This window comes from Ambystoma mexicanum, chromosome 4p, assembly GCF_040938575.1.
Source record: "Ambystoma mexicanum isolate Mex_15411 chromosome 4p, UKY_AmexF1_1, whole genome shotgun sequence".
Lineage (NCBI taxonomy): Eukaryota > Metazoa > Chordata > Amphibia > Caudata > Ambystomatidae > Ambystoma > Ambystoma mexicanum.
The window spans coordinates 105,470,174-105,492,634 of NC_090927.1; the positions used below are offsets into that span (position 1 = coordinate 105,470,174).

General features: G+C 46.2%; 1 protein-coding gene across 1 annotated transcript in view; it reads right to left on the reverse strand.

Annotated features, from left to right (window-relative positions):
• Positions 1-22,242, reverse strand: part of SNX17 (sorting nexin 17) — a 335,778-nt gene extending 313,536 nt beyond the window's left edge. The window contains exon 1 of the mRNA XM_069605478.1: positions 22,033-22,242. Within this exon, the coding sequence (XP_069461579.1) occupies positions 22,033-22,092 (60 nt within the window). The 5' untranslated portion in view covers positions 22,093-22,242. The remainder of the gene's footprint in view (positions 1-22,032) is intronic.
• Between the last annotated feature and the right edge of the window lie 219 nt (positions 22,243-22,461).

Below are 22,461 nucleotides of genomic sequence, written 5' to 3' on the forward strand. Positions count from 1 at the left end.
TCAAGTGATGGAAGAACCAGTCGCCATATGTTCAAACGGTTTATGACAAAGAGTGTTGAGCACCACATTGAGGTCTCATTTCACCCAAGGAGGCTTGGCAGGAGGAAAAAGATGTAGCGGGCCCTCACAAAGTTGCTTCATCACTGGGTGTGTGAGCGTGAATGAAGAAGAATCGGTGTTCGGGTATCCACCTATAGCTGACAGGTATGTATGGGAAAAGTGCATATGAAAGTGCACAAGTGGGTGAGAGATCCGAGATAAAGGAAAGGACACTATCCACTGATGCCTGACAAGGGTCGATTTTGTTCCGACAAAGTGGAGCCATTTGCTCAGGTACTGAGTATAAAAGGTTTGCACACTGTCTGTAGAATACACATATCATCCACAGATTGAACTGTGCTAGCGACCCGAATCAGGAAGATCCAGGCTGCCAAGTTGACAGATTGTGGGAAGGGATGACACACTTGTTGATTGTAATGGTGTGTGACGTATTGCAGGTATTCGTCCCTTCTCCCCAGTGGTAGACTCCCGTCTTTGAGGTTAGGAAGGTGAGTCTGCTCTGCAAGACCCTGACTAGGGGTCAGGGCAAGTGGGACCTCACTGGGAGAGACACTCCCTCAAAGGAACAGGAGTCCTTGTCCCCAAAGGAACTCCCTAGACCACCTAGCACAGCTGCATACATGGGACTTGCCTGCTACAAAGGAACAATGTGGCATCTTTACATTCGGGTGAAGGCAATGCTATAAGAAACCAATATGAAAAAGGAGACATGTCTTTAAGAAGAGACCTGCATTTAACTGGGATGAGTCAGAGAAGGTGAGGTACGCTGGTGGCCCGGCTTATGTTACATCCAAGAAATCGCTGGGAAGAGTAAGAACGGTACCATGTACTCGGAGGTAGGACCACATCAACAGTGTGGTGGGCAGGACTTCCAAACGACGACACCGAGACTACCGTTGCTGGAAGCGTGAACAGCTTCCCACGCCCGGATATGGTAGTAACCCAATTAGAAGCTGAGTACGGGACACCGGCGAGGGTGCAGAACAAGAAACCAAATACCAAAGAGCGTGTCAGAGTGAGAGCCGAGCCCTGCAACCTTCCCCCAGATAGAGAAGTACTGGGGTGACCAGGACGAGACACTAAACCGAAGACTGTATAACTAGAATGCTGAAAACCCCCAAAAAGTCGCAAGAGCTGATCTCAAGGAGACCATCCTATAAGCAGAAACTTTTATATAGACACTGTTGGAAAGAAAGACCATGGGAAGAAAGACAGACATTCTTCTTGGACTTTTAATTTACTTATTTATAGAAGCAGAGTTAGTTTGCATGGAGAACATTTTTACTTTGGAGTTTGTGACAAACTGACAAGTTAATTCCTTTAGATATGCAGAATATTCCCTATTTTTTTAATTTTATTGTTTAAAGCTCTGACCCTACTCGAGAGTGCAGAGCGCTGTGCAGTGTGGATAGCTGGCATTTCTTCTTTTTTTTTATAGTAGTGCAGGTCTGCGATGTCTGTGCCTCTAGCAACAGGGAAAGAAAGCCTTTATTTCTATAATTTAATTTCATTCAGAATGTCCTCAATCCACCTCCTCCTTCCAACCTGCTACAGGTGAAAAATTGGGAATCTCCGGCAACTGAATTGGCAGAGAGATTGACAGAGTTTTTAGTTCTGAAAACCAGAACCTTGTTGGCCACCAAGGTGCTATAAACATCACTGTGCAGTCTTTTGCTTCATGCATCTTCAACAAATCACGATGAATCCAAGGGAGGGCTGGGAAAGCCAACCATGACACTTTGTCGCAGAAGCTCTGTAGGGCATCTCCCAGGGACCCTGTGCCCAGGCCCTCTCTGGAAGCATATAGCAGATATTTCTTGTTGCAGTGGTTCACAAACAGGTCTACCCTCGGGGTCTTGCACACTCTGAAGAGACGGGAAGAACTTTATAGTTTAATTCCCATTTGTGGTGTGCCGAAGGCCAGCGACTGAGGGAATCAGTCACTGCGTTCTCCTGGCCAGGGATGTGCAACGCTTGAAGCAATATTCCTTTCTGTATGGCTCATTCTTTTTTATGTAGGTATAGCCCAGTTAGGGGAAAGGATTGGTCCTCTATCCTCGTTTTATATAAACATTGAGGTAGAGTTGACTGTCCTGGAGCAAACTGTTGGTGATGCTGGACTGGAAGGCTTTCAGGGTCAGACACATGTCTAGCAAATCGAGGTAATTGATATGCCGTTCCCCGTCAAACACCTCCAGGCGACCCAACATAGGCCACCTTCCCAGTAAAGAGGAATTCGTCGTTAACATCACGAAGGAACGGATTCAAAAAGTGGGTCCCTTCTAAGAGGTTGGAGTTGTCAGACCACCTCCTGAGGCTAGGTATCATCTCCGGAGTCACTAAAATCAATTGAGCGTCTGGATCCTGCACACAAGACCTGGTCCGTCTCAGGGCTAACTGTGTGCACCTCATTTTTAATCTTGCCAGGTGAATAAAACACAGTAGGCCATCAAGCCCAGAAGCCTCTAGAACCACCATGCCGACAGGAGTGGAATTTAGAAAAAGGGTACATGTTTGAATTGGATCCCTTATTTGGTCTTCCATTAGAAAAACCTTGGCCACCACTGTATTCCCACAGAAACCCAAGAAAATGAGATTTCAGAGATCATCATGGAAGACTTCCTCCAGTTTACTGATAACCCAGGAAGAACAACAGCAGGAAGCTCTAGTAACATTTGCAAGCGGAAGCTGCTCTCCGAGGACAGCGACATCTGAGGAGCCAGTTGCCCACATAAGGATAAGGATTTCGGCACTGTAAATATGCAGGAGTAAAAAAACCCTCCCTCTTCCGCCAGGACTGGCTCTATTGCCCTTATTTCCAATCATTTTTGAACTTCCAAACTGAGAGAAGGAGATCCTGTCCGCCAGTGGAGGACATGATGAGGGAACCAGCAGAAGACAAACCCGAACGGGTTACTGACAGGACCCAAGGATTTTTTGAGACGGTCCGCTAAGCCTCCAAATGGAGAAAGGCATACCAGAGTCACATGGGACATTCCAATACATCATTTGTGGTTTTATTCCGAAGAGGATGTTTTAGCCCTTGAGGTGAAGGCTGTGGAGTGAGAGAAAACACCTGACCACTCGTTCTCTGCCGTTTGCGGTGAGGGAAGCAGTCTGGCTGCCACGACCTCCAGTCCGCAAACAAGGAAGAACCTGCAAGAGGATCTGGAACGAAATTCTGGGGGGTACAAAGATTTTGCTGCCAGTGCTTTTGTCGGTATGGACAGCAATCTAGCCATGAAGATACTCACGTTGGTCTTGGTGAGCTCATTATCGTTAGAGCTGTGTAAAAGCCATATGTTCCAGAATCATCTCTTAGACTTCCTTTGTGAACTTTGTCGCATGGAGCCAAGCTTGACGGGTGATATCAACTCCAATACTAAGACCACGCACCAAAGCATTCATATAATGGGCTGCGGCTTATAATAAATCTTGAGCCACACCCCAGGCATCGGACAGACGAGTCTTGAAATTGTCAAGTTTGTCCTGGGGAAATCCCTCCAAGAGCTCCTTCCACAGGTTTAGGTTGGCCGCTGCCTGGATCACATTTGCCTGACAAGAGTTACAGGGCTGTGTTTGCAAACACGTTATCCTAGCAGCCTCTGAAAGCTTGTCTTTCTTTGAGAAGACTTGCGGAGAAGACAAAGCAGAGGGTAGCCGCCGCTGCCACCACCATAGAAGGAAGGGGGCATGTGGAGTCTGAATGCAGCAGGTTTTACAAACGGCAAAAAAATGCCTCCTCACTATTGCCTTGGTTGTGGAGTTGGTATCAGTCTGCTGAATGGATTCAGTCTCCATGATTCTGTTGACACTGGCTGCCATGAGGGTTCCCCCCCCCAACCACTGATCCAGGTAGTGCAATTGCGCTGAGGTAGGAAGAAAAGAGACTGTCAGCGGTATTTAGTTCTCGCAGAGAGTCCAATCCACTCTTGGACATTTAAGGGTCTCTCCCCAAATATGCAGATAGCAAAGACTTGGGCCTGGAATCAAAACTGAAGGTGCAGACAAAATGGCTGTCGTCGACACCCAAGGAGCCTCCATTTTGAAGGCTGTGGTAATGCGTGACTGATTTGTCTGAAGCCATGGTGGATTTGGTTGTTATTTTAGGAGCTTTTGATGATTCCTTAGCCCTTTTTGAGGGATCCTAGGCTGAGCTGATAGATGTGGACTGGACATGCGGACTGGACATGCCTCCATATGTTAAGCTCCCTCAGCGTTGAGGAAAGCTTGGATGATATTCCGGTTTTATTAGCCCTGGAATGTGGATCCTCGGCCATGCTGGTAGACATCTTAGCCCCTTTCTGGGGAACCACAGGGGTGACAGTACCTTTAGCGTGGATGGAGTGAACCTCGAAGGGGACTGTGATAGCCAGTATAGTCCCCGAGTGGGTCACCTCAGTACAAGCCCTGGTGATGCTAGAGTCGGGCCTCCTCCCTGAACCGGATGAGGTCAGAAGTCATCACCCAGACCTAGTGCCCTAAAATTAAGGTTACTCACTGGCCAGGTCGACCCCCCCCCCCCCCCCCCCCCCAAGACTCCTTTCAATGAGTTCACTTAGGTGGACCGGAGGAACGCCGTGAAAGACCTCCCACTTGAGAGCCCAGACTGAGACGGAATCACAAATTGCACTGATGACCTGGGCCTAGACACTGGAGACAAAAGATTGCTGCACATTGACGTCCATAAGGGGAGACACTACGCAGAGCCCTTACGCTCCGGCATAGACCACTTGAAGGACAAGCAGGGTGAAAACAAGCCATGCGGATACAAATCACGTCCGATCCCAACCTCGCATAGAAAAGCACTGAAGGGCAATGCGCTTAGTGGGGCTCGAGCCATACGCACACTGGCCCTGCATAAACATTTTGTTTAAAAGAACAATGTTTTTGGATGCTACTAAAAGTGCTTCAGTCTCGTCCGAAGGATGGAATATCCCACAAGTGTGGAGAAAAGGGGACGGGACATAGGAATAAAACAAATTGTTGAGATGGTGCCAGGATGAGCGGGTGTATTGTTCTTAACTGCAGCAAGCAGAGCCTTGTGATCTTAGACAAAGAAAATATTCTGAGCTCTATGTTCCCAACCTGGAAAGCATCAGCACCGTTATGTGGACGGAGTCACCGTGTGCAGCCTTGTTCAGCTTTCCTTCAGAAAGATGCCACCTGATGTTACTCGACAGGGATCCTATATGCCCTCCAAAGATTATGCCAAAGGAAATGGAAAGATTGGTCTGTGCCCTTCCCTGTCTAGAGTGTCCCTCACACATTGCTAGTGTTCAGCAGGTTAATGGGAACATTTTTAAAAATTGCTACAAAGCTATAGTTGTATATATAATTACACCAACAACGCTTCATTTCCTTGGGGCGATAGTTGATTCGTTGCTTGTAAGACTGCAAAGAGACATTTACATTGGTCAATCCTTTCTCATGGGTAATGTTTCATTAAAATTTAAACTATAGCCCTATAAACTGACTGGTCCCGAGCAAGAAGCCAAAGCAACTTAACAGCATCTACCATATATTGCATTTTTAAATTGGGATCCCAAAATTAACAAACCACATCTATTTGGATGCGCAACATGCATTATCCAATGTAAAGCAAAATAAAGCATTGCCTGAATCAAAAATATATAACTTTATGATCTGCGTTTCTTAGAGAATCTGCGACATTGCAGATGTTTCATTAATTGAGAATTGTAATTACTTGATTGATACCGTGATAGCCGGGGTATAGCGCCACTTTTCTAGCTGGTTAATCATACCACTGAAAATCAATACGGGCATCTGTAATGCACACAGTAGCCAAGGCCATTCATACACTCACGAGACAACTCCAGTCCTCGAGGGCCAGAATCCCAACGGGTTTTCAGGATCTCCAGCCCCCCCCCATTAATATTCACGAGGAAAAATGGGTATTAATTTAGAATCATTGTATGCATATTCATCTCACGAATATTAATGAGTTATCCTGCATTCGAGGAAACAAACTCCAAGCAGATTCCCAAGGCCAGACTTCCGCACGCGACTCAGGACACAGTCTCCTATCCTACAAAAACAGCCCACTTCAGTAGATCTGGTAAGTAGGCCACTTCATAAAAAAGGTCCAATACTGCACTAGCCCAATGCACAGCCTCGCCAGCCTCGCCAGCATAGCCGACCCCTAGCAGCCCATCTCCCAACAGTCACTCCTGGAACACTCGCTCAGAGAGGCAAGCAGCCTCCACGCTAGCCGGACAGCACACAAAGCAGTGTATCAAAAGACCCCAACATGCTAAATGTTTGTTTTCAACATCTGAGCAGAGCTAAAGTCAAAGAACACCGAGTTCCTCCCCTCAAACAATGCCAAAGAAGCTTTAGAAGAATAAGTTTTGCAACGTACAAATTGGCAAAAAAACATCCCTAAGTTGTTGCAAGATTCGGCAATGTTTCACAGTTTCCATCAATTTCCCAAGAATCTTTAGCTACTTTCTGTGTCATTTTAGACCAACTATTGAAAAATACTTTGAAAAGGTGAAACTTCCTGGAGATGTGGCCTGATTTTATGTAGAGCACTGGGCTTTGCACTGATAATGATAAGCCCCAATGGGAACACGGAGGCTGCGCCGGGTGTCCCCTAAAACGATTAGATGAGGTCACCTCCTCCCACAGAACTTGTGCAGCCCTCCCTCTCGCATCCTTCATGTCCCCAAGCCGACTATACCATCCCTGTTCACCTTTACCCATTGAATCACTACTTCCTTTTTAAGCAGGTGTCCCCATTGGAGGATATTGGGAGGAAGGCGTTTGGATGAGGAGGAGCAAGAGTCCAACGCCAAGTACCCCAATTAAACAGATGTTCGCATCTGTCCCCTTGTCAGGTGGGAGGCCAAAGAATTGTCCAATTCAATATGAACCTGAACAATTGCGACAATGTTTTCACATAGCCTTTTTGAATACCAATTTGTGTGCACTGGCGTTTTAAAATGGTTGGTATTGTTCATCATGAGCGGTTGTGGTCCAGACCAACTAAACGCCAGGAAAATGTACCACGTATGCCAGAGTCACTTTCTTTCATGGGCCCATGTGTGTGCCGGAGCGCTCGTGTCCATGCATGGTAGGGAGGGTGGTAGGGGTGTATGGGTGGCGATGGGGGCGCAGAACGTGTTCTTCCCAAGACAGTGCATATTGGGTACCGGAGCGAATTTGCAAAAGAGTTCCAATGATAAGTCACTTAGACTACACTAGTTCAGATGGTCTATATGTGAACGTATAAGACTACACTAGTTCAGATGGTCTATATGTGAACGTATAAGACTACTCCAGTTCAGATGGTCTCTATGTGAACGTATAAGACTACACTAGTTCAGATGGTCTATATGTGAACGTATAAGACTACACTAGTTCAGATGGTCTATATGTGAACGTATAAGACTACTCTAGTTCAGATGGTCTATATGTGAACGCATAAGCGCCCGTCGTTCTTTATCCAAAGGTAATGGCAGACCGTCAAACAAGAGGCACTGTCATGTTAATAGCACAATTAAGAATGGCTGCTGTATAGACTGTTGGGTAAGCAATTGACACACACACTTGGGCTGTCAATTACACGTTTGCAATACATTCCGTTTATTTTCTTCAGATTAGTCAGTGAATATCGCTGGTTTACCCTATTCTTGTTTTAACCTATGTCTTAGATACTGTAATTAAAAAAAAATTAAAAAAAATCGATGTGACCCAATAGCTGGAGTGTGTTACCAAATGAGGAACACACTCAAATAGTTTTTCATTTAACGGAAACCTAACCCTTATCCGATGGTGAAATGGCAGCTTCACCAATTAAAAAAAAATAATAATAATTAGGCTCATCCAAGAAAGGGCAAGAAACATTAATGCTGTGAGTGATACTATTAACTAAGTGAGCAGCTCAGGTGCAAGATTCATACGGACTGACACATTCTGCAACCACAAATGTTACATCAGTGCCAAGCTCTAGTAAATAGCCGAGGTGTTAGATACAAGTAGAATAAAACATTGGAATGGTCACTTCACTGTCGATGAAATAAAACATGCACTGCATCTGAAATTACACAAAGAATAAAAGATTCAAATTGGTCTGATAATATGCGATAAGGATCACTAGTCAATTTAATAGGCAAGAGACTGCAAGACGTACATAGCCTTCCACCACATCCCGCTCTCCTCTTCAACATATCTCCAGAGACCGGTTAAACTTTACCACACATTTGATGGGAGCTTACATAACTATACTGAATGCAGGAATTCAGCAGCAATGCGACACCATTCCAACTTACGACCTGGTGTGCTCAATGCACGCCAGTGAGTGGATGAGAAGCAAGGAATACGCTTAAATTCAACGTTGCTAAAGCAGAGGGCCTGCCTTGCAGCCTCAGCGACAATGTCCAGTCCCCTCGCTTCTGGCCTGCTGCTCTGGGCGCCCTGTCGAAATCCAAAAACACGGGGGCTAATCAGGTCAGTAACTTGAACACAATTACAGATGGCAGGTGAATCAAGTTACTTTACCTGGACTGCCAATCTGCCCCATACATTCAGCAAAAAATAAATAAATACAAGCATTTTGTAACTCGTAGATTGCTTGGACTTGGGAGGGCACAAGTGGCTGATCCCGCAGAACAGCCACTACCTTAAATTCGTGTTTAGTCCTAGAGGATGAGGAAGTCATGAAGACAGCAGCGCTCTCTGCCCATAAAGCCACTTCTCGCCTGCGTAGCTTCAAGATAGACTACTGCAATCGCATGTGGACTTGCCTGAAAAGTCATAGAAAGGCTGCGAGGAGTGGAGCTGTACGAGGACGCGATTCCTACAGCTCCCGAGTGATCCGTCCTTATCCTACCATAAAGACGCATTATGGTGTGTACTGACGCCCAGCAGCATAAGTCTAGCAGTGAGGAGTGCAGTACTGCAAAGAAGAAGCTGTGATGGATCGTTGAAGCGGAACGGTGTCCCAAGACCACAACAAAGTTGGTGGCCGGCCGGCCGGCCAGCCAGTCAGCCAGAGAGCTAGAAATCACTGCAACCCCTCGCACGCATCAGTGTAGCATACTGAGGGCACACTGCCTGGACCAGCACCAGTGAGACTGGAGGACCCGCGGTAAAGCTGAGGGCATTTTGGGGGAGCGTCAGCCCCAATGAAGACGGCGACCTGAGGAGGAGCACACAGGGAGTCGGAAGAGGTCAAGTGGGAAGACATGCTGACAGGTACGTGCGACCATAAAGGACGCTGCCCAGCAGGAGCCTGCGACACAAGTCACCACACCTTACTGTCGGCACGCCGGCATGGATTAGACGGCACAAGAGTGCAGCTATAACAAAGAAGGCGCGGCGCCCCACCTCTTTAATAGCGTAATACTATATCACACGCAGGGCATTACAGACAGCGCCAGGAAGGCTGACATCTAGTAACCGCACAAAGGCCTGGGTAACCAGATGCGGAGGCACAGAAGATAGAGTGCCATGTTATGATAAGAGAACTCTCACAGGGTGTACCTACTGCACAGGGTTGTGGTGGAGGTAGTGTCCATAGTTCCAGAGTGGGCAGCAAGTTACGGGCAGCAAAATGAATATAAGGATCCAGAGAGTACATCGCAACACGCATCCCTGCAGGACAAGGGCATTTTATCCAGGAGACTGTACCTATGGGTACACCACCAACGGTGTGGGAAAACGAATAATCGGCATAGACCCAGCAGTGTCGCTGTGCTCCACACATGTCGTCCAAGGAGCCGAGAAACAAATATAAACAGCCCACATTGGACAACTTCACGAAAACAGGGGGTAAGATGACGCAAACCCAGACAACGGCACAATCGCAGACTGGCATTATGGAACAAGCAGGAGGTGACCAACAGGTCCAGGAAGCCATTGCAGACCTCAAGGCCTCATTAGAATATAAAATGGATGCCATCAGCTTGGACGTTAAACCTCCTGAGGCAGGATGCGAAAGTGCTGTCAGAAAGAACCGGGACATGGAGATGCAGGTAGATACAAGCAAATACAGCTCCAAGATGCTATGAAAAGGTCATAAATAATGCATCAGCAAATGAAGAATTTGGAAGAAGAGTCTGGGGAAAAACACTGGCAAGGTAATGGATTAAAAGGGGGACTCCAAAATGATCAGCATCAGCAAAGGAAGAATTTGGAAGGGAGAGTGGAAGATGCAGAAAGAAGGGCCAGAAGGAACAACATCAGGATTATAGGCCTTCCAGAAGGTGAATAGGTTCTACAAATTTCATAGAGAATGTTACTGCAAGAGGTAGGCCCTGGGTGCCAGACGCAGGGTTTCACAGTTGAACGGGCGCACAGGTCCTTCCCTCGTAAACCTCTGCCATGCGTGTCATATAATCGCTAAGATTATTTTAGCTCGGGGGGCACGATACAACGAGCATCGGCAAAGATCATGGCATACCCAGACTACACCATCTAGGGACAAAAATCCGGAATACAATTTGCCTCCTCCAAGACTCAGCAAATACAATCTATAATATATGTTGTAACCGGCAAGGCTTAATATAATACACAACAGGCGAGCTATATTTTTTTTAATACCCCAGATGAAGCCCACAGGTGGATGGATGGAGAACACCCGCCGTCTAGAGAGCGGAGGAGAAAATGGGCAAAGCTACAAGAAAATAACCTATTGACCTCAAGTACCACGCCCGGGTAGAGCCCAAATCGAGTGGCGTAGGGACCTACATAAGAGCAACAACACTGGCTAACGCAAGAACCTTAGGCTTGCGATGCTATGGAACACAGGGAGTAACACTGTGCAACAAATGGAACGGTAGCACGATAGGTTCGCCCTATTAGGATTATGCTAGAGGGGTACTCAATATTGCTTGCCCAGTCAGTGCCCTTCCGTGTTTTTCAAATGTTAACAGACAAAGATGGTAGGATGGCTTTGGTTCACGGCTTCTTAGAAAAGAGGAAGATGTGCTTTATCAACACCTGCGCCCCGTATCACGACGCAGGGAGATCTTCCTTTCCGTGTACCCCCATAAAGTGAGCCCTTATAGACACTTTACCACAATTTGGGGAGGGTATTTCAATTGTGCACAAGCCAGCTGCGATTCTCTCTCAGACCACTTCCACAACATAGTCCTGGAAAGAAACCTCGTCACTAAAACAGCATTGCCCACGCCCCACCACCTTCTGTATCTATGCCCGGGCTCCCCAACCCGCTCTTCTCTTCCTTCTCTGCCATCTCACGCCTTCCCAGCAGATTTCAAGACATTGAACATGAAACCTCTGCCCAAAAAACCCTCCCTTGACCCCCTTCTACAGACCTTTACCCCCTTCTACAGACCTACCTCCAACGACCGTCTCATAGCTAAAACGAATTGACTTAAAACCAGCTATGCCATTTCACCAAAACCACCCAATGCAGCTTCAGACCCTTAAGGGCAACTGAATAAAGCCTAGTTTGCGTCTGGGAGGATCTGCTGCATCAATCATTCTAGACCCATCAGTGGCCTTTTACACTATTGGCCACTGCACCCTCAAGGACAGACTCTACTCTCAGAATCAGGGATGCAGCCCTGTAGTGGACGTCCTCCTTCCTTTCCAACAGATCCCAAATAATACACATGCCTCCCTTCTCGCCTCCCCATCCCGCTACGCACAGAGTAGTGTAGGGCGCCCCTCTACCCGAGACCCCTACCAGCAATCATCCGCTCACACAGCCCACCTTGCTACAACTACGCTGACATTTAAATCATCTTCAAGAAGTCAAAGGACCCTTCCAACCCTACCCCTAACTTCACCTCCTGCCTTATAGAAATCGACCACTGGTTGACTGCTAACCACCTCGTTCTCAACCCCGGAAAACCTAAAAACCCTAATCTGCAGGAAGACTGCCCTCTTACCTCAACCCAACCCTTGGCTGTCCTCTCTAGGCCTGTCCCCCTCCATCGCCAACACAGTAAAAAACTTTGGATGCACTATGGACTTAGACCTGACACTATCACATCAACTCAGTATCAAAATCATGCTACCTACACATCTTCCCCTACCCAACCGTCTCACACATCAGCCTCTCACGCCTAGACTATGCCAACACCCAATACCTGAGTGCCCCTGCATCACATCTTAGAAAACTACAACGGGTTCAAAACACTGCAGCTTGGCTCCCAGAGAACACATCACACTCGCCCTCCACTTCCTTCACTGGCTGCCAGTCGAGCAGCGATGCACCTTCAAAGCCATGTGCATCACCCACTGAGCGCAATACAACATAGGACTAGAATATCTACAAAACAAACTCACACCCTACAGGCCCACCAGAAACCAGAGATGTGGCAAAGCTCTCCTCCTTGCCATCCCAGTCGCTAAATCGCACAGAGTGGATCTTCTTTCTCCCTCCAAGCTCCCACCATCTGCACGCGATTCCATTTGGCATCCAATGCATATAGGATCACCTCGCTTTCCGGAAAGAAATCAAAACCTGGCTTTTCCCCTCTGCAACTTGACTAACCTAGTCCACCTCCTACTGAAATCAGATAGTTAGGTGTGGGAGTAGAGCCGAGTCACTAGAGGAGACCACAAAACAGTACTCAGCCGGCAAGGAAAAAAATTCCAGACGATCCGTACGACACGATATGCATACCCTTATTGCATCTAGATAGCAGCCATAGTACGTATAGCACTCCCATCTCAATGCAACATAGCCGTGTTCATCCCGGCACGCAGCCACCCACCCACATACATCTGCAACAATTCACTATACAAATTTATAAAACGCACATCTTTCTTTGGTACCAAAGCATGTGAGACAGTGTTAACGGGCCTCTGGCCCACCATTCATTTATAACCAAATGTATTATTTCCTTTCCCCGCGCCCTTTCCCACTTCCCTGTTTCCTTTCCCACAGTAGGCTCAGGGCTTCACAATCCCCCCCCAGCCTCGGCCTCCTCCCACCCCCATAGCCAGCGATTGTTGCCTCCACACAGACTTAGCCCTCTTCAATGAGGGCTACAGGGCAGCCTTGGCCAGGCAGCCAGCCAAGAGCCAAATGCAAAGGGCAGCTTCCTTCCTTGGCAGCTGCCATCCCCAGTTAGCCCCGGTTTGCCCATTGACGCCTGACAAGACAACCTACATATATACACAGGTAAGGTGGTACGGGCGGTGAGCACAGTCATTACTGTGTTTAATTAAAGTAGGCATTGGGCTGCACTTACATTGATTTTGGGGGCAGGAAAGGTGCTGCACTTAGATGTATTTGGGGCAACTGGTCTATCACACAGAGAAGATGCATTAGGATAGCTTGTTCATGGCGCTTAGAGGACCCATTATGGCAACCCGGCTAGTGCTCCTAGAATGCTCTCTCACAAGGACAACCTGATCAAACAGTGGCTTAAATAAAGCTCCATCCGAGCCTAAAAAGGTACATGTCAAGGAACCACTCGGTGGACATCCGCCTCATGCATGGCTACCCACACGCACGTTTCAGAATGCAGCAACGACCTACGATAAAATGTGGTCTAGCTGGGTAGATAACGCTTTCGCCTTGTTGCACCAAATGAAACTTCAACACCTCTGCCAATGAGAATACAGTGACAACCTACCAGAAATATGTGGTCCTGCTGGACGACACAGAGTCTCTTTTACTACTGCACTCTCCCTACCTTGCTCAACACCCATACACATGCTTTATCTTTTGGGTTACTTACTGGAGCCTGGTCAGCCCACGTAATTCCTTATCTTGGCCAAATGCACATGCATTCTATGCCTTTTTCTGATAATGTTCCCATACTCTGGACTCTGCCGTCCACGAGGGCGTTCCCATCACAAGCTCGTTGAGACCATGCTAATGGGGAAAGGCGATCTATAAAATGACTACTTCTTCACCTCTGCCAATAGAATGCAGCTTTGTCCCACTAAAAAGATTTTGGTCCAGCTGGACACATAATTAGTCTCATTGACTTGCCTACCCTCCTGATAGTCTACAATAGCACCCATCCTCTAGCCACATCTCCATAGGTTGCTAGCAGGGACTTAAATGCCTCTGGCTACCGTCTTGCCAGCTAAAATGCACACACGCATTCTAAAATACTCCTTTCAATGATCATACCTTGGACTTCGGTCATCCAAGAAAGTATGTTTGCCCACAGTGCTTTGAGGCCATTCCAATAGCACTATACAAATAACATAGCATAACTTTTAGGGAAATTAGAGAGGGATACCCATTATTCCCTTCAGTGGCTGCCCCATTGATGGAAACCCCAAGCACAAAGGGTTAAAAAGACCAAGTAGATATTCAAGTGCTACTGTTCAAATGATCTTCCTATAAATTAGCTTTATTTGTAGAAGATTCTGTCTTTCTATTGGCATACATCGATTCCAGCCCAGAGGACAGACCTGGACAGGTTTCTGGATATAAACATAACAAGTCCAATATTTAACATTACGGCCCCCTCACATTACAGCAGATATATCATTGTGGGTAGGTAAAATGCCTCAGTATTTATCCAACAAGTTCTCTGACTATATTATTCAAGAGCAACAAACCAGTGTTAACAAAACTCTCTCACAACTGGAGATGGGCAACTCTGGAAAAGTCACATCATAGCAGTTAAAATGAATGTTGTACCGAGATTTGTGGCTTCTTGGACCTTTCACTCAGATCTAGATCACCCGTTATGCGACAATTTGAACGCAATAGTTTTGATTTTATTTGGGTCTACTGAATGCAGAGGACTGCATTAAAAACCTCACCTGGACGGTTTCAAGAGTGAATTGGAGGTCCCAGATCTCAGTAGATATTATGAAGCAGCACACTTGAGACACCGTTTTAGTTAGACACTCTACACGAACAGATTGTGGAGCAAGCAGAATAGGAAGTTCCTAGAGCAATGGTCTTAAACTGTGTGCACCCCCCCACCCCCCACGGGTGCCCAAATGGAGTGCAAGAGGGGTGCAAGGCTAAAAAAGGGAATACAGAGACTGCTTTTAATACAAAATATACAAAAACAGGGGGGGTGGGGGGGGGGTCTTGGGTGTCACTCTGCCAGACATTAGTCCGGGTTACGAGAGGCTCACCCAGAGTCTTTAGCTCACTATCTTTCACAGAGGAGAAATATCCAAAACATATCAGTCTTTGTTCTGCCCTGGGGCAGTCCAGCACCGAAATGCTAGGCAATTCTCCTCTGAACAAGAGTACCAACAGCAACCCCAGACACGTGTTTCAGTCTGGTTGGACCTCATCAGTAGGGTGAAGCTATGCCTCTCTAAGAATAGCGAGCAAGGGGTCCACGGCTGGATTGCCCTATTAACTTAGGGTGAGACCCAAAGTTACATAAACATGCAAAAAACAAGGGGGGTCCTGGGAGTAACTCTGCCGGAAATTAGTCCCGGTTACGAGAGAGTTACCCAGAGTCTTTAGCTCACCATCTTTCACAGAAGAGAGATATCCAAACATATCAGTCTTTGTTCTGCCCTCTGGACTAATGACTGGCAGAGTGATTCCCAGGACCCCCTTGTTATTTGCATATGTGAATGAACTGTGGGTCTCACCCTAAATTAATAGTGTAGTCCAGATGTGGAACCCTTACTCACTATTCTTAGAGAGGCACAGCTCCACCCTACTGATGAGGTCCAACCAGACCGAAACACGTGTCTAGGGTTGCTGTTGGTACAGCTTGTTCAGAGGAGAATTGCCTAGCATTTCGGTGCTGGACTGCCCCAGGGCAGGACAAAGACTGATATGTTACCGATATGTTTTGGATATTTCTCCTCTGTGAAAGATAGTGAGCTAAAGACTCTGGTTAAGCCTCTCGTAACCAGGACTAACTTCTGGCAGAGTGACTCCCAGGACCCCCCGCCCCTTGTCATTTGCATTCTTTAATACAAAATATAAGCAGATGTAGCATTAGGAGGGGGGGGGTCCCAGAAGCAATATTGTGACTCAAAAAGGGGGAATACCACTGCTGTATAGGTCCAGTAAATCCCAGATGTTATATTTACCACCTGTTCAATCACCTTGTAGAATTACAATGCAATAGTCTATAAGGATCAAAATTGAAATTTGATAAGCAGGAGGAAAATCAACTTCAGAGTATCTAGCATCACAGAGCAAGCGGGAGCCATCACTGGGGAACAATGAGCTGTTAAACAGCGTACCACAAAGAATTTCCACATGAGATGTAAACTATAACAGTGTCCATTAAATATGACGACATTTTACATATTTGTCCTAAATGTTCTTTTCAAACAAGTTCGCAAAACCAGAGTTAATGTGACATAGGTATGTTTGTATGGCCCCATTTGATCCGAGTACCACCTTCTGGTAGCAGTTTATAAAAATGTTGTTGGTGTAGTCCCCACACTCAAGAGGGGTTTTTGTTGAACGCACCATATGTGTGGCTGGGGGGTGCGTCAAACTGGGTGCAATGTTGAAATGCCATATGCATATAGTATGGGATATGTTACTTGGTGTTACTTTTTGGTTAAACCTATACATATTAGCTTTGCACGTGTGTAGAAAGAAATGCTAAAAACTGCCAAATGAAATATAAACGATTCAGGCATAATGTGCTATGAAGTGCCCAGAAGCAGCCAATGAGGAATGTATAATGTACCCACCAGAAAGGGGGCCTGTCCTGCAAGAATCCACTGTAAAGGGACAATGGTATTTATTAAACATGCAAGCATAATGAGAAAACATAAAGGGGGATTTATGAATCTACATGTAGTGGGCTTTTTATAAATCGCAGCAGTCGGGGGTTGACTGAGAAACTGGTTCTGCAGAGTGTTCAAAGGGCATGGGATGGGTGAATAAGTAACTATGACCTTAGCAACTCAGCTGAAGGAGCTCCGAAGAGTTGGACTCCTTTCCTTTGGCTGGTGGGAGCAACAAGCCCAAGACGAACTGCAGATCGAGCCATACCCAGAGCTGCTGTGACCTAAGGCTTGCAAACCACAAATATCACGGGACCTCTGACCCACTTGCAGTGCAGCATCTTTGCGTGGATGGATCTGCCCAGAACTTTGGTGAGCTCCAGCTGGACCTCCAGAGGAACGATCCCACTCATCCAAGTCCCCTCACCAGAGTGCAGGACTGAAGAACCAAGGAAGATCAACCAGGTGATAACCATCCTTTCATGGAGCTGATAAAGCCCCAAAGAATGACGTGGGAGACCGAAGAAATCCTTGCTGAGAGTCCTTTCTCGCGACTGCTGCCGACATCCCATTCAGTCCTTGAAAAGCGTTGTACAGAAATATTGTACTGCTGAATAGTGTTAAATAACCCTTATTTTCCTTCCTTCAGACTTTGTGTGACTTCATAAATTAATGAACCTATCATTTCTCTGTAACAAATGCGGGGGCGCAGCTCTACAAGTTATATATGGTAGAACTGTCATTAGTGCCATTATCTGTAACCATCTTAAGCACGAACAACTACTATTGAAGCGGTCATCATTGAAAAGTAATGTGTTTAGGTTAATCTAAACGTATTTACTTACCTGCCTTGTGTACATAAATTAAATATATTTTATTACAACTGTGTGTAAGAGTTTCTTTGGACTATTGCATTTAGTGGGTTCAGTGTACTTACCTACAGCCCACATCCTCCTCCTAAGGCAAGCCTGGCTGCTCTGCCATTCTACCAGATCCTCTGTGTAGTACAGACTTTAGGAAAACTCCCCCAACAAATTGTAATAAAATACATTGATGTTTAACATTTGCAAAAATGTATATAAATGTGTTATATTATGTGTGTGGAAATATACATTAAATGAACACCAGTTCTCATTCTCCGTTAAAATGTCACACAATAGTTTTGCAGTGGTCCGCAAACAGCAACCCAAACGACCTGTGTGTTTTAAGTTGCAAGCACTGCTCTCAAGCTAGGAAATAGCTTGTGGTCAAAATAGCATGCATAAATACCAGATGGTGGTGACCCTCCCCCCAGACCTCAGGCTAAGGATAGAAAGGTAAACATGTTGAGCCTCCCCCTGCATGTCTATTTGTTCTTCACTATAATTACTCACCGAAATTTCTGTTCCCCCTGCCAGTGATTTATCTTCCAAGGACCCTGTGTTATTTACAAATCATGCTAATACAGCAGAAAAAAACAGTATTTAAAGAGCAAAATATTTTAAGTCAGAGATCACTAGTGAAACATAAGTTATTGCCTCTCTTAGCTCGTTTGATGCCTCTCTTAGCTCGTTTGATGCTAATTAATATATCTATTTGACGATCTTATTCTGTGAAGGTGTCTCATTCTTGGTTTTATATTCCAGGCACGAGAACCTTTAGATGGGGCTCACAGCCTTACACCAATTTTCACCATTAAGAATGTGGTTTAATGAGAATTGAGTTGGTGCCGGCGCCCCGGACGATTGTACAATAAACTTGCTTTACGTACAAAATGTGCCCTCATTCCTCAGGTGGTGGGCCCACTTTGGTTTGAGGTAATTAGGAGACTGTCCCGACAATATCCAGACTTGCCTAAGCTAAAAGCAGGAGCTAACAGTACCCACCAATTTCGATCCCTGCATTGTACTTTACCACATTCATCTCTACCCTCAATGAGGTAATGTCACTGGAACTGCTCTGTTATAAAGGAGGCAAGGGTTCCTTTTGTATCCCCCCTACCCTAGTTCATTATTGCAAGGGATAAGCTGTGGTGGGAACGTAGTGTTGCCTCTATGCTAAACATCCTCCATCAGCTTGGCTGTTTGATGGAGAAAATTAATATGTATTCGGAAATCCAGTTTCAGGATCAATTGAACCAAGTCAAAAATATTTTGGTCCTGTCAAAAACGCCTCTTCCGCACTCGCAAATAAAAATGGTGTCCGGAGTAATGGAGGGCAAGGTACAATAGCTGATGTCTTGGTTATAGTGAAACTCCATTTCAGCAAGCTAGTGTCTCTCAAATCAAGACTGACATGGACAGACGGTCACTCCTCAAATTTGCACTGTGATGTTTTTATATCCCTGGGGGTCGCTTAATTTTGAGCCCGTTGAAAAGTGCAATTATCACGTTACTGCTGCAGCATTTTTTGCTCTTGGTGGTGTCCATTCACTGGAGACACCCCTGGCACTTGTTTTGACCAATCTTTCTGTCCAATCCAGGCCTGCCCTTCAGTTATCACCCAATTCCGATGTACAGACCCATCACACCCCCATTGCCCACCCATGATGCCACAATAAGGCTTGCAGAATCATGGCAGCAAAAAGATGACCGATTCTCTTAGTGAACACGCCACTGTGCAAAATTACTGCCTTTCTGAACAGCCAATTATAGAGTAGCAGACTGTCTCTATGGCAGGGGCACCAACCACCCCTTAGCCTGGGTGTAGCCCCTCCCTATCCCAACCCAAGCAAAGCAGCAGGCAGCTCTGTCCCCCCCATACGCTTTATATGCATGGGGAACTTTGCGGTCTGCCCCTGTCCAGGGGTGAGCCCCCACTATGCATTTATTTCGCACCACCTCCCATTATTGCACCGTCAGTCAGCCGGTTCACAATGTGGAGAAGAGGGCCCACTGGTCCTCCATGAAGGCGCATGTGGAGGCTACGTGCAAGTATGGTAAGCGTATGTAAGTGCGTGTGGATATTAGTGGGTTTCTTTTTATGAATGTGTGCATGCAAGGAGCTGTTTGATTGACGTGTGAATGTGCGGATTAAAGTATGTGTGCCTGTGTGTGTCACACCCCACACCGAAGTAAAGCAGGCTTGCTCAGCGGGGCCCTTAAGTGGTGGGGGCATGTCATTCACTTTTTTGCTTGATGCAATGTTGTTGTGCATAAAGGGTAATGTAAATATAAGCAACTTTTTATGTGGCTAGACTGGCCTACATGAATACCAATCTGCATTTACTTCCTTACTGTGGCATGTCATTTTTTACTAGGCATCAAGGCTAAAGCAAACATAAGTGTTCTGGACTGGCCGATGGTGACAGCGCTCATTTACTTCTTATTGTGGAATGGCATTTGTTACGTTTTACTTGACCTCAAGGATAAAGCAAACATGCATTATGGGGCTAGACTGGCTTACATTGGTGGCTGCAGTCTGCTCATATATTCTTTGGGGTCATGGCAACTTTGTACTTTGCATCAATGGTAAAAGCAAACATGATGTACACTTGGTGTAGCCAGTCTGAATAGGATTTCTTTATGTAGCATGGCATTCTTCTGCTGGTGAGAGCCCGTATATGGTAATGCTGTCATGTATTGGTGAAGCCTGAATGGACACGTATGTGTGCAGCTAGCATTTTCTAAACTGGCATATGTTCATGAAAATGGTCCTGTGCACTGTTGGGGACTGGTATCTTCCTCACTGGTTTATTTTGTATGTGCCACTGGTTTATTTTGTATTGTTAACTTGTGGCTTTGTACACAATTTTGCACATAGAGTGCTGTAAACAGCACCATTTTAACCCATAATATAAAGAAAATTCTCTGAGGGACAAAGAGGAGAGAGAATCCCTACGAACACCACTTGTTTGGTTCAGGCTCCTTCGCAGTGCTCCATCGCTCCCACATATTAGGCGCAGCCATAAACCAGCCGCCACTGCATTTTTATTAAATGGTCAAGTTTAGCAAAACCACAACAAAAAGGTTTGCATTACTAAAACAGTAAGTATCCGAGTAACCCAACGTGTGATATACTTTGTCCTTGGTCTCATTCATCACCACCCTCCCTGCATCCCGTTTTGTCGTAAATTCAAGCACTGAAAAAAAGTTGCATGCAGGATTTGTATAACCTTTATTCACATGCGAGTGATATGCTTACAAAATACATATTACAGCGGTTTGAAGTTGGAAAGGTTCGTGTGCATGCCAAAGAATTGAGATATAGGGAGAACATAAAGGTTCAGTGTTTGGTTTATTTAATCCCATAAACCAAACTGGTTCAAATGATTTTCACAGCCACTGACAAAGTTTGCAGTGAGATTGTTAGTGACTTGCAAATATTTTATATCAAAATATGGATTATTATTGTCTCCTTTGTTGGCAATAAAGAATAACAATTTCCAATTGTTGTCCTGCGCTTTATTGCCAAAAATCTGCTTAAGTGTCAATTCTTTGGAGCGCATGGACAGGGGTGAACCTTTCCAACTTCAAAATCTTGTCACATTAACATGGTTGAGCCACTGACGTAGTTTTAGGGTGGGGGGTTATTTGCCCCCCCCCCCCGACCTCCATGGCACACCATTTTGTCCCCATTCATTTGGCTGGGGTAGCTTTCCTTCAGATGTCATGCCCCCCCACCCCCAACATTTTCAGAAAAGTTACTCCACTGGGTTGAGCGTTACTCATCTCTGCATTTAGCAGCACAAAATACACAAAAACAACAAGAATACAATTATTAACTTGGATAAGCGCGGCCATACGGTTTGTCAACCAACGTCCATCCCCCACCCTCTCCCCTCCATCAGAAACTACATGTTGCAGTGATTGCTGACTTAATAAGGAGGGGAGTAAATAAATAACATATCAATTGATGAATTCGGTAACAAACTCAGCTTCGCTTATATGTAATACTAAGACAGTAAACCCAACATTTCTCAGTAGCTGGACTAATTATAAATTCACTTTTCTCGCAACGAGGGTACCCAATACAGTTACATAGAGAATTGTCAGAAGATAGGTTTTCTTGCCAGGAGACTGTGGCATGCCCACTACTGAATTGCATAATTGTGATTTTGAAGGTTGTTACGTTTTAAAAAGGCAGACGATCTGTGCCATTTGAGGGACACAGACGAGACCCCAGGAATGGCAGGCACCCAGTGAAATGACAGGTCTTGGGAGGAAAGGGACACCAACAAACAAATCAGTGCCCAAGCAAAATAATGTGCAACCTTTAGGGGGTAGAACTAGACAGGGCAACATAGGCAAATGAGAATGTTGCACATTAAATAGGGGGAGGCACACCAGCAGGACAGAAGTTTATAGGGGATACAGGCAGTTCTCACTAGCAGAAAGGAATGGGGGGTGTGCAGCCACTCACCACGTAGGCAGCCCCGCCCTCCCCGCTGCGGGCCTCGGTCTCGGGGATAGAGAAGTGCATGTCCCCAGCTCGTGCGTCCTCGCTCTCTCTGGGCTCGGCACGCGCCGCCTCGCGCACCCTCTCCAGGCGCGGCACGCGCAGTCTCGCGCCAGCCCGCCCTCCCTTCCTCAGCTCCTCCCCGCCCCCCTGTCTCAAAACACTCTCCGAGGCTCCCTGCTGAAGCAAACAACTTCTTGCCATTAACTTCCGGTGGCCATCTTGGGTCGGTAGAGCCTGGATGGATGACGAGGGCGCTAGGCTTTCGCTGAATGCGCTCCAGTCCACACATCATGGAGTGTAGTACTGCGTTGACGGTGTTTGCATAGAAAAGCACGCGGTCTTTTGTTGCCGCAGTGCTGTAGGTGAACGGGCGGATCTCAACACCTCGTA